At 39.4% G+C, this 15376-nt stretch overlaps 1 protein-coding gene across 5 annotated transcripts in view; it reads right to left on the bottom strand.

Annotated features, from left to right (window-relative positions):
- LOC138188207 (protein O-mannosyl-transferase TMTC1) overlaps positions 1–15376 on the bottom strand; it is a 276538-nt gene that overhangs the window by 122380 nt on the left and 138782 nt on the right. For all 5 annotated transcript variants that reach the window (XR_011175430.1, XR_011175425.1, XM_069129792.1 and 2 more), the window contains exon 3: positions 131–204. Coding sequence is in view for 3 of the 5 variants with exons in the window: in XM_069129792.1 (XP_068985893.1) it covers positions 131–204 (74 nt within the window). In the remaining 2 variants the exon portion in view is untranslated. The remainder of the gene's footprint in view (positions 1–130; positions 205–15376) is intronic.

Raw genomic sequence — 15376 nt, forward strand, 5'->3', positions numbered from 1 at the left:
ACTTCATTCAATTTAACTACGAGTAAGCAAAACGCAATTATGACGAGGCAAGTGGAGGAAAAGTAATTATCCCTGGATCAGGACTATCGTTTTGTACGGAGCAATTGTTGTTACATAAAATAACACTCACCCATGGTAAGCGAGAAACGACAATAAGAAGAAGATGCAAGCGAGTACGTCTGCTCGTCCTACGATGCCAGTTACCTGAAACAAGAAGAAAATGTCATGAAAATCTGATATACGAGCGTCGATATAAGAAAACGGTATAGAATCAGAAATTCTGTAAACTGTATCGCGCAAACAAATTATTTTATATCGGAAATATTAAAAACGTAGAACCAAACTACCCGAATGATCGGTTCCACGCGGAAACATTAATACCAAAGTGGTAAATCTGTAGATTCTCGACACGAGCACCGAGAAGCGAATTCGAAGGGCACAATGGACGTTCGAGCCAGTGCGAAGATCTTGCAGGGTAGGCGGTGGACTGAAATTGGATTTGGCTGTGTAAAACGAAAAGGCCACGACGCGCCAGAAAGCCAACGAGGAGATCCCTTTCACGGGACAAACGACGAGGAACACGGCCATGTGATCCAAAGGGCCAGGGACGAATTGAAAGAGAAGAGAGCCTGGCCAAGTTATTGACAGTTCGCTACCAGTGAATAACCGTGCTTCCCGAAGATCGTCTTGAGCTACCGGCTAGGATGGTGCCAAGATTCTCGAGGATCACCTCGATCCATAGATTCGTATGTGCCACTGGGTGGCCTCAGCATCTTCCGTTTTTCGTTTTATCCTTCTTTGTTCCGCTTCAACGCTCCCTTTTCCTTTCATTCTCTTTCATTCAGCGGGTTGCATCTTAGAAATTTACGGACATCGTCCATTACCACGAATCGGTCAACCATACCCAACGATTTAATTCTGAGATTCTCGCGCCGCTGTTACGACCACTCGAAATGAGAAACCGAAGGTCCCTTTTGTAGGATTTTTTACTACAATTAGTTTATTTACAATGGATTAAACAGATGTTGGTTAAACAGAAAAAGTTGGTTATTTAACGTGAACTAAATACAATGACGTACTATAATTAAGACAACTAAATAGTTGATTTGCAACTCTCGTCACTATGGTTTCACTATCTCCCTGACTTCTCGATTCACACACTCTGGCTTCTCAACTAACACTGTCTGTTAATTCGTCTTTCTCCCTTAGCATCCCTTTGTCTTTTGTCTTAGCCCCACCACGCACGTGTTCCGCAATCGCACGTGGCCAGGGGTCACGCAGGCCTTTTCCACGTAACTATTCGATCGAAGGACCGACGATACATTGATGGGCCTGTCGGCACTTAGGCTTTCTCGCGACATTGTTTATAGTTCGTTCGATATCTCTTAGGCCTTTCGTCCACGATACTACACTTTTAATTCGTAGCTTTCGAACGAGAGTTTGTTAAACGAGATCGTCTCGAAGAAGTTTGAATCGAGGTCCGGCGGAATTGATCTTCCGATCTACGATACGGTCCCCGCACGCGCGCATGCAGCTACCGTCATCCAGTGTAACAACTATTCCGCGTTAATTTGCGACACCGCACCGTCTGCAGAAACTCGCGTCTCTATTGTTGGTTCGGTAGACGAATTTTCAATTTCGGTTAATCGATAGTTGTAATCAACTTTGTTACTTTCGTGATAACCTGCTTACGTTTGCGGTAACGCTGTTCCATTTGCCGCTATCGCCGAATGCCAACTTGTCGCGAACGTTGTGAATTGTTTGATGGAAAAATAGACGAACGGCGGGAACACGCAACGAACGAATGTGGAATATATTTTGGAAATTTACGGTTAATTGTGTGAAACAAGTCGCAAATATGTCTCTTAAATGACGTTATTGCTCAGAATATATGCAACTTTTATACAACTATTATAACATCGAACTATACTTACGATATATAGTCAGAGTTATTTGTTATTAATTGCGCACAGTTACTTGATTATCCTTTCGTCAAAATTTCCAGTATGTACGATTAAACGAGGTGAAAGGACGAAATTATAGTTTGTAATTGTTGGAATACAACGATATTAATCTTATACAGACACCTACACAGGCATTTGAACAGGACACTTGCACAGGTCTTACTCACTACTGTATAGAGAGTGGGGTTCAAAATCTTTTGAGGGACCATGGGTCACTACGTACAGTCAGTCTGAGAGTAACTGGCCAACTGTCAACAATCCATAACACTCACTTATATTTTAAATACATTTGGTTCTGTAATTTTGTTTAATAAATATCACTTAATATTATTTCAACATAAACATTGTGTCTTCCACAGATTATTAATCTTAACTTTAAGATTAAATTCTAACAGTAATTAATTCTAGAATTGCCAATTAAAGAACCTTTAATCTTTTTTGTAGTTTTTTTTATTTCTCTAACAACTGCTAGCATCTACTTTTAACAATTTAAGATACAGTAATATTAATTTAGAAATAAAAAATTACATATTTTACGCGAGTTATGAAAATGTTGCTATTTGTATTCTCATGTACATGTGCAATATCGCCGACGATTCTTGCAGCGGAGAATAAATTTTAATAGTGCACAGAACAAAGATGAATTCTCTACTAAACAGAAAAACAAATGTTCAACTGTAATTGAGTGTCCCAGAATATAAGTTAAATAAAAAGATACAAAAATAACTCTGTTATAACCCTTTGCAATACTAATAATTAAAATGTAATATTTATAAAATTTTCTGGAATTCAAACCTTTTGTGTATCTTCAATAATACGATAAATAGTCGCTATATATATATATAATAAACGACTATATCTTTTTTTGTCAGACTCAACGCTTTTTACAGAATTAAAAACATTCAAATATAGGAAAAAAGGTCCGAGTTCGAAAATCAGATAGGAAGTCTCCCAGGGAAAAATGTTATTTCACTTTTCCAATTTAATCTCGTTCGTAGGATGGAACTTTCCACGCATATTGCATCGTCAATCGCGAAACATTTAATTTCGTTAAATTTTGGTCCGGCGATTGGTGAAATTAGGTGAACGTCAAGCATCGAAACGTTACATCTTTCTATTCAGCTATATTAATTTCTCATTGACGCGCGGCACACCATGATTAACAATGTGCAGATACGCATATTCTCTGCGTTCGAAAAATGATTAACGTTTGTCTGGGAAATTTCGAAGTTTCCCCCGTATCATTAAATTCTCATTATTATTAACTGTCCTGTACGGCAATAAATTACGTCACCGTTAATGAAGCGCCGTTGCATACGCCGATCCGCTAATTTCATACATTTTATGGATGGTTCAAGGATGCACGAAAGCAAAACCGATACAGTTGCTCGCGTTATTATTAAATTTCGACTATAATTGCGACCGTGATGGACATTGATGAATATGACTTTCAACGTGGCCGGCTACATCAGAAAGCAATAAATCAATCCCTTTACCTTCGGATGATGAAAAGAAATGAAAAGAATACAGGAAAGATATCGAGCTCTTCTCCCAAGGGAGAACGATTTAATGAAACGTTAATTGCATTCGGCATGGTTACTTATTAGAAATGTGCTTCGATTGTCGTCAAAGCTACTGTTACTCGAAATGTTCGTTTCTACATAGGCAACATCGAGAATTTGTTCGAAAGTTAATTTATGAAATTCAGTTTACGTCGGATTGTTTCAGATCACTTTGGTTATGTAGTGGCACACGAGTCAAAGGACAATTCAAATCATGTTGTTGTTTTGCCTCGGAGTATCAAGACCGATAGGTTGCAAGTTATGTAAGAACAAATAAACTCCGGGCAAAACAATGTCGCCACTACATACAATCGTCAAACGTAGACAAATTCGAATTTTCCGGTTCTCCCCCGACCGGTATAAATAAACGGACGCGATCGCGAGGAAATGAGTTACAGACAGTTATCAACCAGTTATCAACGAATTATCAGTGATCTAATTAAGGGAGTCAATAGCGATCCTATTTTACGACTTATACACTGTCTTAGCGAATCGGTTAGTCGAGCGTCTTTGCGAGCATTATCTGTATACTAATTTATCATTTTAAATATATTTCACGATTTCAACAACGAGCAGTCTTGTCCATTAAATCTTTGGGGGTAATTGTCCCAGACAGGTGAAAAGAGAATTCGCGTTTCGTCCCGGGACTACCGGTGGACTCGTCAGTAAGACTATGCCCGGTAATCCCTGCCTTAGACGTAGAGAGAGTCTCGCTAGGTGCGGTATTTGTATCGTGACACTGTATATTCGACCGCTAGCGAGACAGACAGACTCGTTGTCGTCGTAGTAGCCCTCTGGTGTTGGCGGTTGGTACCCGGATCGCCCGGGAGATGTTACGACCGCGTTGATGCCTCGACCTGTCGGCGTCCTGTTGGTACCGATCCGCCACAAACCTCACCGAACAACCGCCCTCTACACATAAACCTCTACAGTTATTTTATATGTTTTTGTACGTTAAGTATATGCATTTTGTAGACTTTTGGAACCCTAGATTTCTCAAAAAGGCATAAATGTCTACAGTTTGATAGTTATACGTTTAAGAGATATTTGGAAACGAAGCATAAAATGTATATTTGAGAGAATCTTATATTTCAGGGAGATCTGCGAAAGGAGCGTAAGACCTACATTCGAGACAAACAAGTAAAATTATCTTAATAAAATTTGATTATGTTCTCTCGTATGATCCATTATATCGTTTGCATATTGCGATAAACTAGTTGGCTTCAATTTTATTGCTATCAGCGAGCACCGTTCTAATCTCGGATCTTTTGCGGCAATACAATATTATCTAAGTGACACGACGTATCGCGTTTTACGAGTTATAATAGCAATTCAGGGCGTGAGATTCATCGCAGGTAAATGGGCCAAAACGAAATCGGTATAAGATAAACAACAAGTTGACATTTTCCGAGGGCCCTGTCCTTCGTCCTCTTATCTACCCTATCCGCTTAGTGGAAGGAACTTGGAGGAAAATCTCGGACGTGGAACAATACTCCGTCAACGTCAAGGGGATGAGAAAGGAGTCGAAAGTGGCCTCGACGAGGACCAAGGAGCCATAAACGAAGGGTCTACTTAAGATAACAGAGATTACTCTGGCCACTTTGTGATAGATTCTTTCACGCGCCTTCAATGTCCCTCGAATTGATGGCCAGGGATAATGGGTAATTTCGAAAAAAACACCAACCGACGATTAACCTAAGTGGCGGCTCTACCCTCAAGTGAGAAAAACGGATTAAAACGAACGTTGTGCAATCGAGAGAATTTTTGGGCTTCTCTCGACTCTTGTAACGCTCGTTATAATATTCAGAGGGCGAAGCCAATCTTTTTTACGTGGATCCTTCTCCTCTAACTGTGTTTAGAGAAATATGAATCTGCAAAATTATGAATCCTACCTTTCCACTTATATTCATAAAAATCTGGATTTACGCGAATATACAAAGTCTACTAATCGCCTCTATCCATTCTTTAGAAACGTTCATCGTTATATCCGGGTCATTCTTATATTATTCGATTCATCAAGCAAAATAGTATGAACGTGGAATCACACGAAAATAAGGATAAGATCATGCGAATGGCGTTATACGCGATACTTAATAAATTCTCGAGTTGTCGATGATCGCTGGTTCTCGTGGAAGCGGATAGATGGAAGTAGACGAAGCCGGGAGGATGCGGTGGTTGATACGTTCGTTCAAGTCGACGCCAGTTTGCTCCAGTTTGTACTTAGCTCAACTCCATTACCATCTCACTCGTTCAAGAGTCCTAATTGATTATATGAGGCGGTAGTTCCGTAGCAGTTCGCTCGTTACTCGGAGGTGGCTTATCCGCCCCTTCTTCTTCCGGCCTCTAGCTTTCTCCTCGCAACTCCTCCACGCTCTTTTATATCGGATTGCATTCCTTTTACTTTCCCGCGCCTTTCCGTAGTCACAGACGCGCGTAATTAACGCGAGAATTCCGAGGGCTAAACAGACTCGTCGGAACGGTCGATTCCTTTGATTTCCAACTCTACCACGTAACGCGTTTACCTCTGCAGATCTATCTAAATCTTCGGATACTTGCCAACTTCGAGAGAATCCGGTTTCATCGTTATCTTCTCGCGAATATCGCGAATATTACTAGGTCAGTTCTCCATATCGTTTCTTTAGAATTATATCTTATAAATATTTATTTGCACGTTATGTTTGCATTTTGTATTTATTTGTATTTTATTTGCAAATTATGGATGTTATAGGGATGTTTTGTACCTTGATAACGTATATGTTATTAATATATAGATATGAATATGTTAATCTATAATCTATAATGTTAATCTATAATGTACAATTAATATAATATGTGTGGTAACGGAGGATCAAATGTGGTTAGCCATGTAACATCAATATGGCCGGAAATTAATTAATTCCGCCATATCGTGTAACATATCGCGTTAATAATTAGCGACATTAAGGAGTACTGTAACCTGTATATGTTAATAACACAGCTTAACCCAGTGATTTATGAAATTAGAAGTAACACAGTGTTTTCTTCTTTGTGTTACGATTATTTTGCCTATTATTGGAATAATTTGGAAATGACTGTTATAATCTCAGTTCGGTAACTAGAATATTAAATAATTTTTACTTTCGCTTTACACGATACCGATTTCTATATTTTCTACATTTAACGATATTTACGTCAAACGACTATGCAATTAAATTATAATACTACGTTAACAATCGCTGACTGGAGAATCGATAATTCGTTGAAAGTACAGAAAATTTCACGATTAATTCAGTTTCTTCGTCTAATAAAAAATAAATTTCGATAAAAATGTAAAATCCAAAAAGGTACAATTAAGATCTTTTTTCCACCCTCTGACAAATTTTTTTGTTGTCTTTGACAACATAAGAAACTAGTAAAGGGAATATCGTGTCAAAGACTTACTATGTATCTGTGGCTATCGAGAAAAGTAGATATTCTCCAGAGATTAATTCCACATTCAAGACCTGCCTATGTGTCAATCACTTATCGTGGTTCTATTTTGTTAAACAGCCACTGCATATTTGTACCTTTTGAAACTCCACTTTTCCTAAATGTTTCAAGTTCGTTACCCAGGTATGAGATCAATTTTCAATTGTCAAGAAACGTATGACTTCATTGCACAAATTCGTTCATCGTAAAGAGATAGCATAAACGTACAGAATCCCTCGACATTTTTACTCCCAATTTTTTGCTTCCAGGGCTGCTAATTGGATCGTATCTCGAACGAATGGACGCGAGTAGTCGGGATTATCATATCGCAGAATATAATGAAAAAATATCTGCTTTTAAAGACAAAAAGCGAGACTTTACTACATACTGCGACATAATATATGACTGATACGAGACTGTCTCTTTTATCCTTTTATGGAATTATCAGGGTAAAGTATACGCATTTCGGGTCCTCTTTCTGCAATGAATAACTTACATCTTTGATACCAGTTGGATTTCATGGAAATTCAACTTTCCCTTTATAGACCAGAGAAGATATTAGAACGTCCTTCTCGTTTCTTTATCTTTCCGCATGTACGGTACAGTTTATGTGTTTGATTTTTGTAATAGGCGAATATACGCGAAGGAAGCTGGCAAGGATCGAAATAGAATTTCGGGTATTCAAGGTTGCCGCTTTTCGATGGCGACTCTGGAATGCAAATTTATGATGGATGCGGTAGACATTAAATAGACTCGAGCTGGAGGATTAACGACCGCTTCTCCCGAAATTGAGAACGTACGCGATGTCTTCACGTGGAATTCTAATACGTAGCATGAATCAGGTTGCCGCCGTAGGATACATATATAGTTATCCCTACCTTGCAATTTTCGCTGACACTCGCAGTCTCGTAAGATCATTAAAAATCTGCGATATATCGTACAGGTAAAGGAAATACGCGCTTATGTGCACAGATACACGTAGTATTTATAAGGATATTTATATGTAGTATCGTGGAGAAGAGCCTAAGAAACATCAAGTTAACCATGAACAATGTCGCGAGAGCCGAGGCGCCGTCGGGTCCATCAATGTGTCGTCGGTCTTTCGATTGTATAGTTTTGTAGAAAAGGCCTACGTGATCCTGGCAATTAGCGTCTGCGGAAAACGTGCTCGGTGGGCCTAAGAAAAGACAAAGGGATGCTAGAACGGTCAGAGAGTCAGTTTAGAAGCGACAGTGTCGGTGGAGAAGTCAGTTGAGAAGTCACAGAGTGTGAGTTGAGAAGTCAGTGAGAGAGTCAGTGGAGAAACCGCAGAGTGTGAGTGGAGGAGCCGGAGAGTATGAATCGGGAAGTTGAGAGCCGAGTATGATAACAAGGCGTACGACGATACTGTAATCAGTTTTTTGTGTCGAGTATTGCTTGTTAAACTAAACTTAACTCCAAATAAAACATCATTGCTTGTCCTTGCTCTAAGACCCATTTTAGTTACCACATATATGATATTATATACAGCGTATCTATTACACCTGAACGCCTTTATGGAACAAATGGAAAAGCCTTCACAGTTGTGCAGGTTTTAACAGGCATGCAATTTAACCAAATAGAAGATATTACCACATCATAGAGCAGCTTGCACAAAAGCAACGGCGAAGTCGCGTGATTCGTGGTTACGCGTTGCGGCCAATCCGCTGCTTTAATATTACAGCGGTCTTTATTAAACCTTCATCTTCTTACAAGCTGCCAACTCCATTCTCGACTGTATCCCTTGGATAACGACGTCGTTACCTTCCCTCGAATTTCATTCGCGAAAACTGCTACCGAAAAGACGAAGGGGTGGCTGAGAACGCCGAGGCCAATAATCCTTACTGCTACAACAAGCTTATTAAGGACGTTAAGGCGTTTATAACGCGGCGGTTTGGGACGTGACAATATCGTCTACTTTTGTCTCTGTCTTCGCTCCTATTCTAAGCTCTGTGCTCTACATCGTGACAACGAGGCTGTTAACCTCGTTTCAATTGTTAATACAATGGAATTTTAAAGAAGGGACGCACACCACGTTTCTTAGTTATCTTCTTACCTATGACACTTTGAATTTCTAAATAGATCGCGTTATGCGTTTCTAGGAAATTAAATTTTGTCGCGCTTTATGCAGAAGTTTACCAACTTATCGTTTGCAAAAGTACACACGGGTTATTAAATAACGTCTTCTGTAGTTTTATATTAAGTTCAATGTCTTCCTTATACTCTGCCATGTATTTATCAAACTATTTATACGTAACTATTTATCGAATTCAATAACTGTAAAGCGACGAACAAAGTCTGTGACTTTCTCAACACCTTGAGTCAAAGAGTGACAGAGAATTCGACAATTCTGTCAATGAATATCGTATAGATAAATTGATGCTGCAACCAAGTCACTTCTATTTTCATCCAACACAAGAAATAGTTCATACCATTCCAATTTATTAAACGTGTCTTTGCAATACGCTCAACAACGAAAGCTAATTCCGACGAGCTTTTCGTGCAGGATATACTTGTCACTCACAAATTCTTCAACTGTCAGATTTGAAGAATTATAAGATTTCATCGATTCTAGGAACATAGTATTATAAGATGTTATAACATCGACTGAGATGGCATTCGTAATACCAGATTCTTGTCTAACTTTAACTACTCGGGACATTCCGTTAGATTTGTCTTAGTTCTCATCTCGCCGTTCCATTCATTTCCAAAGGAACAGCGAAACGGTCTCATTTTCCTGACGAGCATAAATTTTCCCAGAGAATATTATTATCGACAAAAATGCCAGGCTTTAAGAAGCATTACGCTCTTCCATCGATCACGTACCCTGATGCTGCTGACGTCATCGAGATATCGCACGCCCTGTGAAAATAGTCACCGATATATCAGGATCGTGTACTTTGCCCTCAGGTTAATCGAATAATCTCTGTTCTGGTTTAATTTCAAATTTGCAAAATATATACACACAGTCGTCCTGATTGTCAATTTTACTCGTCCTTTTTGTGACATCGTTCGTGCACATCGTTCGAAAAAAACGATGAGTTGGATAACAAATTCTCCGAGCTTCCAACTATTTCTATATTACTATTTTTATTATTTTCTTTCTTGCTCTGTATCTAAGGTTCACGTGTTAGATAGGGACATTTATTTTAGCGTAGAAATCGAAGTATCGATGATCATCTGTTTTATCTCAACAAGCTTCTTTTCGACCTTTCGAAGTCAGTCAATAATGGTATTTCTTCGAACTAGTCAATTTATAATATGATCGATAGAATTACGTACTTTTTCGACTTTAAAATTGACATACTTGGATTTACCGCTGTTCTGAACGCGCAAGCTCCGTTATATCAAACCCTCTTGTACTCGATCTTACAATTAAAATAGTATTTTAAAGCATACGTCACGATATCTACTCGAAAGTAAATACTAATACAACGCCTGCTCTTACGTATTTTGTACATATTTTGTATCTTACGTATTTTACATATTACATATTAACAAACCGAGTCGTTCTACAGATTTCAATTCTCTAGACACGCATAAACATCTGCAGTGTAATCGTCGTCAACGAGTTCAGAAAAGAAAGAAAAAAAAAACAAATTTGCATAAGAATACGTCTCAACCGCTCGTTCTCCTGAAACATCGGTAACCGCTCCGCTACTCGCTAACGCACCGTTGATTCTTCTACCAGGTATGTAAATATGAAACCGGAATTTTTGTATAGAAAATACACATTTATTGTATGAAAATGATTAAAAATATTTTATTGGAAGTATTGCTCATCGCTAGCTATACATTTTCCCCACCTGTCTGGCAATTGGTGGATGCCACGCCAAAAAAACTGTCGCTCTTTTGAGGCAAACCAGTCATCGAGCCATTTTCGTACATTTTCCTAAGAAGTGAAGTGCTGGTCGGAAAGTGCGTGTCCCATCGATGCAAATAAATAGTAATCGGACGGAGCTAAGTCTGGTGAGTAAGCCGCGCGCGAAAGTATTTCCCAACTGAACGCTTCGATCGTTTCCTTGACCGGTTTTGCTGTATGCGATGGTGCATTATCACGAAGCAAAATTACTTTGTGTTGCCTTTTTTGATATTCTGGTCGTTTTTCACGCAAAGCTTGATTCAAATCGATCATTTGTTGTCGGTAGCGCTCAGTATTAACGGTTTCGCCAGGTTTTAACAGCTCGGTGGTCTTTTTCGGTGGTCTTCCACGTTCTTCGTTCCTCGCGTCAAAATTGCCACTTCTGAATTTTTTAAACCACTCAAAGCACTGTGATTTACCAAGAGCATGGTCACCGTAAGCTTCGACAAGCATTCGATGCGATTCTGCAGCAGTTTTCTTCAAATGGTAACAGAAAATCAACGCTGTCCGCAAATTGTACTTTCCAGGTACAAAACTTGACATGTTCAACGCTATTGCAAACCATGCTGTAGTATGAAACTTGTATCGTTCTGAGTCGAAAATGTTTGTGAGATGTCAACAAAGACTTTTGGCATCAATGACGCAGTTTAGTGATAACTATATTATCAGCTAGGGCCATCCATAGGCAAATTCCGGTTTCATACTTACAGACCTGATAAAAGCTCGTTAAGAGCGAATGAACGAGGTTTCTTTGTCATTCGAAGATTCAGAAATCGGAATCGCGGGTAATGTCTAAAGGAACGTCGAAACTCTGAAACGAAGCGCAAGGATGACCAGAGCGTCAACGATGGTCACTGTCGCCGAGGTCTTTTCTCTATTTGTCGCCAATTACCCGTCGAAGATTCGACGTTCTTAAAGCGAGTCCAGAGGGAAACGCTCGCGGTCACTGCCTCGGCAACTTTTATAGAACAAAACGTCGACGCGGTGGAATGCACGCCACTATCGGTCTCGCCGGTTCACGGACCGAGCCTTCCCGACAAAGGGATTTCCGCTCGATACGTAATTCTGTCGATACCTCTTCCGGCTGCAATAATGTCGCGCGACGAGATAGCAAGCGGCGACGCGACGTCGCTCCGAAGCAATTTCTCCGGTGCGTTCGTCGATTTATAAGTTCGGATTTATAAGTCCGTAGGGTTTATAGGTTCTGACGCTTGAACGGTTGTGGTGACGGTAATTGTTGAGACACTGCAGCGGTGAATCCTTCCGACAGGCTCGACGACAGAGGGTTTACGGGATCGGTTCTCGCGAGAGAAGAAAATCGTGACAGAGATAATGGGTTTTGTAGATTTTTAACGATGTGCGACGTCGAAAGAGGATTATCGTGTTACAGAAGAGTTGGAATTAGTCGACTATAACGTAAAACTTGAATCGAAGAAACGAAAATTGAAACGCGAGGTTACATGGAAAAATGCATCACGCAGGGAAAAGAACGAGTCTTTGTCCGACGTACTTTGGAAAGAATCGTTCAAAGTTTCAAGAATACACGGTAAATGGACGAAATTTCTAGAAGAAATTACAAACTTGTCATTTTGACCGGTTGACTCTGATAATTGAACTTCGATCGATACGAAGCATTTAGAGAGTTTCGTAAAACAGATAAAAGCGAAATAAGATCGACATAGGAACGATTCGATTATAAAACGAGATCGAAGTAAAATTCACGTTTCTTTGAGCGTTTGTTATCGAAAAACAGACGATGAGGAATCGAATTCTTATGCTTATTCCTATATAGGAATATTACTTAACCACGCGCACATACTGCAGATTTACGATATCGACGAAAGAAAGTTCAGAGGATTGTGCCGCGAAACGATTCGAGAATAAGGTCGGCAAACGATGACGGCGGAAACGAAGAAAAAGGAAGAGGAACGCGGGGATCGACGAAAAGAAGAAGGTAGCCGGTGGAAGAAACGAAGAAAGCGAGATGCGGTGGCAAAGCCCTTTTCCCAAGTGGAGTTGGCAGGCCTCTTTTCTTGCAACTTGCATAAAACCATTTTCCAACCCCAGTCAAGACGGGCTTCTATGAAGTTTCCTTCCGCGGGCAACTAGTGCGCCGTTTCAGACACTCGCTGCTAGACTGCCGGTGCTTTAAGTTGCAACGCTTGGCCAGTTTGTAATAGTATTGGCGATACTTTGTGAAACTTTTTCACCATTGTCGAAACCAGAGGAATTTTCGAAAGGTGCAAAGAGAATAGAAGCGAACTATGGGTATTTTGAATTGCGTAGGTACGACGTAGGTAGTATGGTTGCTATGAATTGGAATTACGAAATTTCTCGTTACGAAATTTTATTATTTTATGAAACTATACATAGTCGCAAGCGTACAAATAACGAAATGATCGCTAACAGATTACTCACTGTATTGTAGAAAATGTTATTTTAATTCTATGACATAGGAATTAAAAATACATTTCTTCTACTTTGAAGCACTATAAATGTAGAGCAATTTGATTACTTTTTACACAAAGACACAAACAGAGTGTACAATTTACTTATGAGAGATATTCTTGAGAGACTCCATAGTAATAAATTATATGCTATTATCTAGAAGAATAGGCAAATAAAAATACAGCGTTGAAAAGAAAGAATCCAATTTAAAGCTACGCGACTACAAGTAGAATAAACGAAGCATCGTGCTGTGTCAGGCGTATCCTATAATGACAAATGTATAAAGAAGGAAACGTCCACTCGCCAACACGAGTTAATTTTATTAAAAAGCTTCTATGCTTCCCTAACAAATTGACACGATACTATAATCCGAAAATTTGTAATATAGCTACCTACACATTTACACATTTTATCTTTTTACGTTATCCTCCAATATAATTTTTATTTAGGCCAATTTAATCCAAGAACGTTGTGTAAATATTATTCGAACACGATAACGTGTAAATACAATTATACGTAAAGCAACATCGAATTAAATAAAATCGGTTAAGTAAGCAAAAAGAAAATCAAAATAAAATAAATACTCTATTACAGCATACATATATACATACATTCGTAGAAAATCCAAAAATTTGTATATTATTTCGAAAACTCCTTCTTTCATCAAATTATCCAAATTTATCTTCGATCCAAGTCTCTGGTTCTCGTACTCGACAGTGAGCGAAATAAATTAAGCACGATTCATTAAAATAGTCACATGCCGGATAATATCGGTCGGTGGGCAGGCTTAATTAATGACCTCAATTAGTAGCCTGTTGAATATACAGGCGTTTGAACGTGTAGCAGGAGATTGCTAATCTTAGTCGTCACCGAGCAGAATCAATTTCCTATGACGTCCAAGTGTAAATTGCACGGTTACGCAAAACTTACCGCAAGTTCGCCGACCATGCTGTAGAGAGGGTCCACCGTGGCGTATGTTATCGGGCAGAAATTGTTATCTGGATCCCGGAATACCGAGCAACAACTCAGCCATTTACATAGCGTCGTGATAGCGGCTGAGTTATGCCGACTAATGCACTTGTCGACTAATGCCCTCGAGTTGCTCTAGATAGTCGCGAGCGACCCGCTTTGACCTCGACTTCCCTATCGGTTCCTTTGGGATAAAGCGAATTTTAACGGCGATATCGAATGGAACGGACAAAAAGGACGATAACGATGCCGCGTTGTAACCTTATGGGATCGCTTTGATAGTTTCCGCCGAAATTGAAGCCTTTCATCTCGACCAGCGAATAGCGAAATCGCCCTGTTTTCCATCCAGACCAGTTAGTCGAATGGTATTACTTTCGCGGTTTTCCATGTGCCGAATCAAGATTTACAATACTGGAATTGTACGATTAGACGTGAAAGTATTTTCCATCTTTACAGAGGATTGCTCTTTCGTTTCGATTAAACGCAGGCTTAGTAATTTCGTGTTATTCGCGTTACTCGTACTCGTTCCGATATAGAGCTAAAGGGGAGTAGAAGAAAAGTCGAGTGTTTCCCTTTGATGTGAACCGTTTTTGAGGAAATTTATATTTTTCAGATAGAACATGGACGTATGGGATAAAGCGATTTGTACGATACATGGTACGCGGTATTGTACTTCTAGTATCGCGAAGACAAACAATCTGAAACCAGTCATTACACGACGTATAAGCAAATAAACATCATCTATCCGGAGAACTACTTTGTTTTCGAGTACATTATATTTACTGTTACATTGGAATAAAGCGAATCGTCGATAAAATTACTCAAAGAAAAAATTTCCATCTGTTTAAAGAACTGTCGATAGATTCTATCGCCTTAACTGTTCGTTTATCTAAACGGAATAACCTAGGTAAAGGTTCTCTAATTTCTAAACCCGTAAGATCTCTATATTTACCTTAACAGCGATTGCAAATAAAACATCGATAAAGCACAACTAAAAGTAGCCGTGAAATAAATGTCCTACGCGACAAACTCTGTCCACGGGCAGATATTCGACTTGTCCCATTTAGGAGGAACAAAGCTGGTAGGAGGAAACAACTCGCTAACAA

This window comes from Bombus flavifrons, chromosome 2, assembly GCF_040668555.2.
Source record: "Bombus flavifrons isolate JBK064 chromosome 2, iyBomFlav1_principal, whole genome shotgun sequence".
Classification (NCBI taxonomy): Eukaryota; Metazoa; Arthropoda; class Insecta; order Hymenoptera; family Apidae; genus Bombus; species Bombus flavifrons.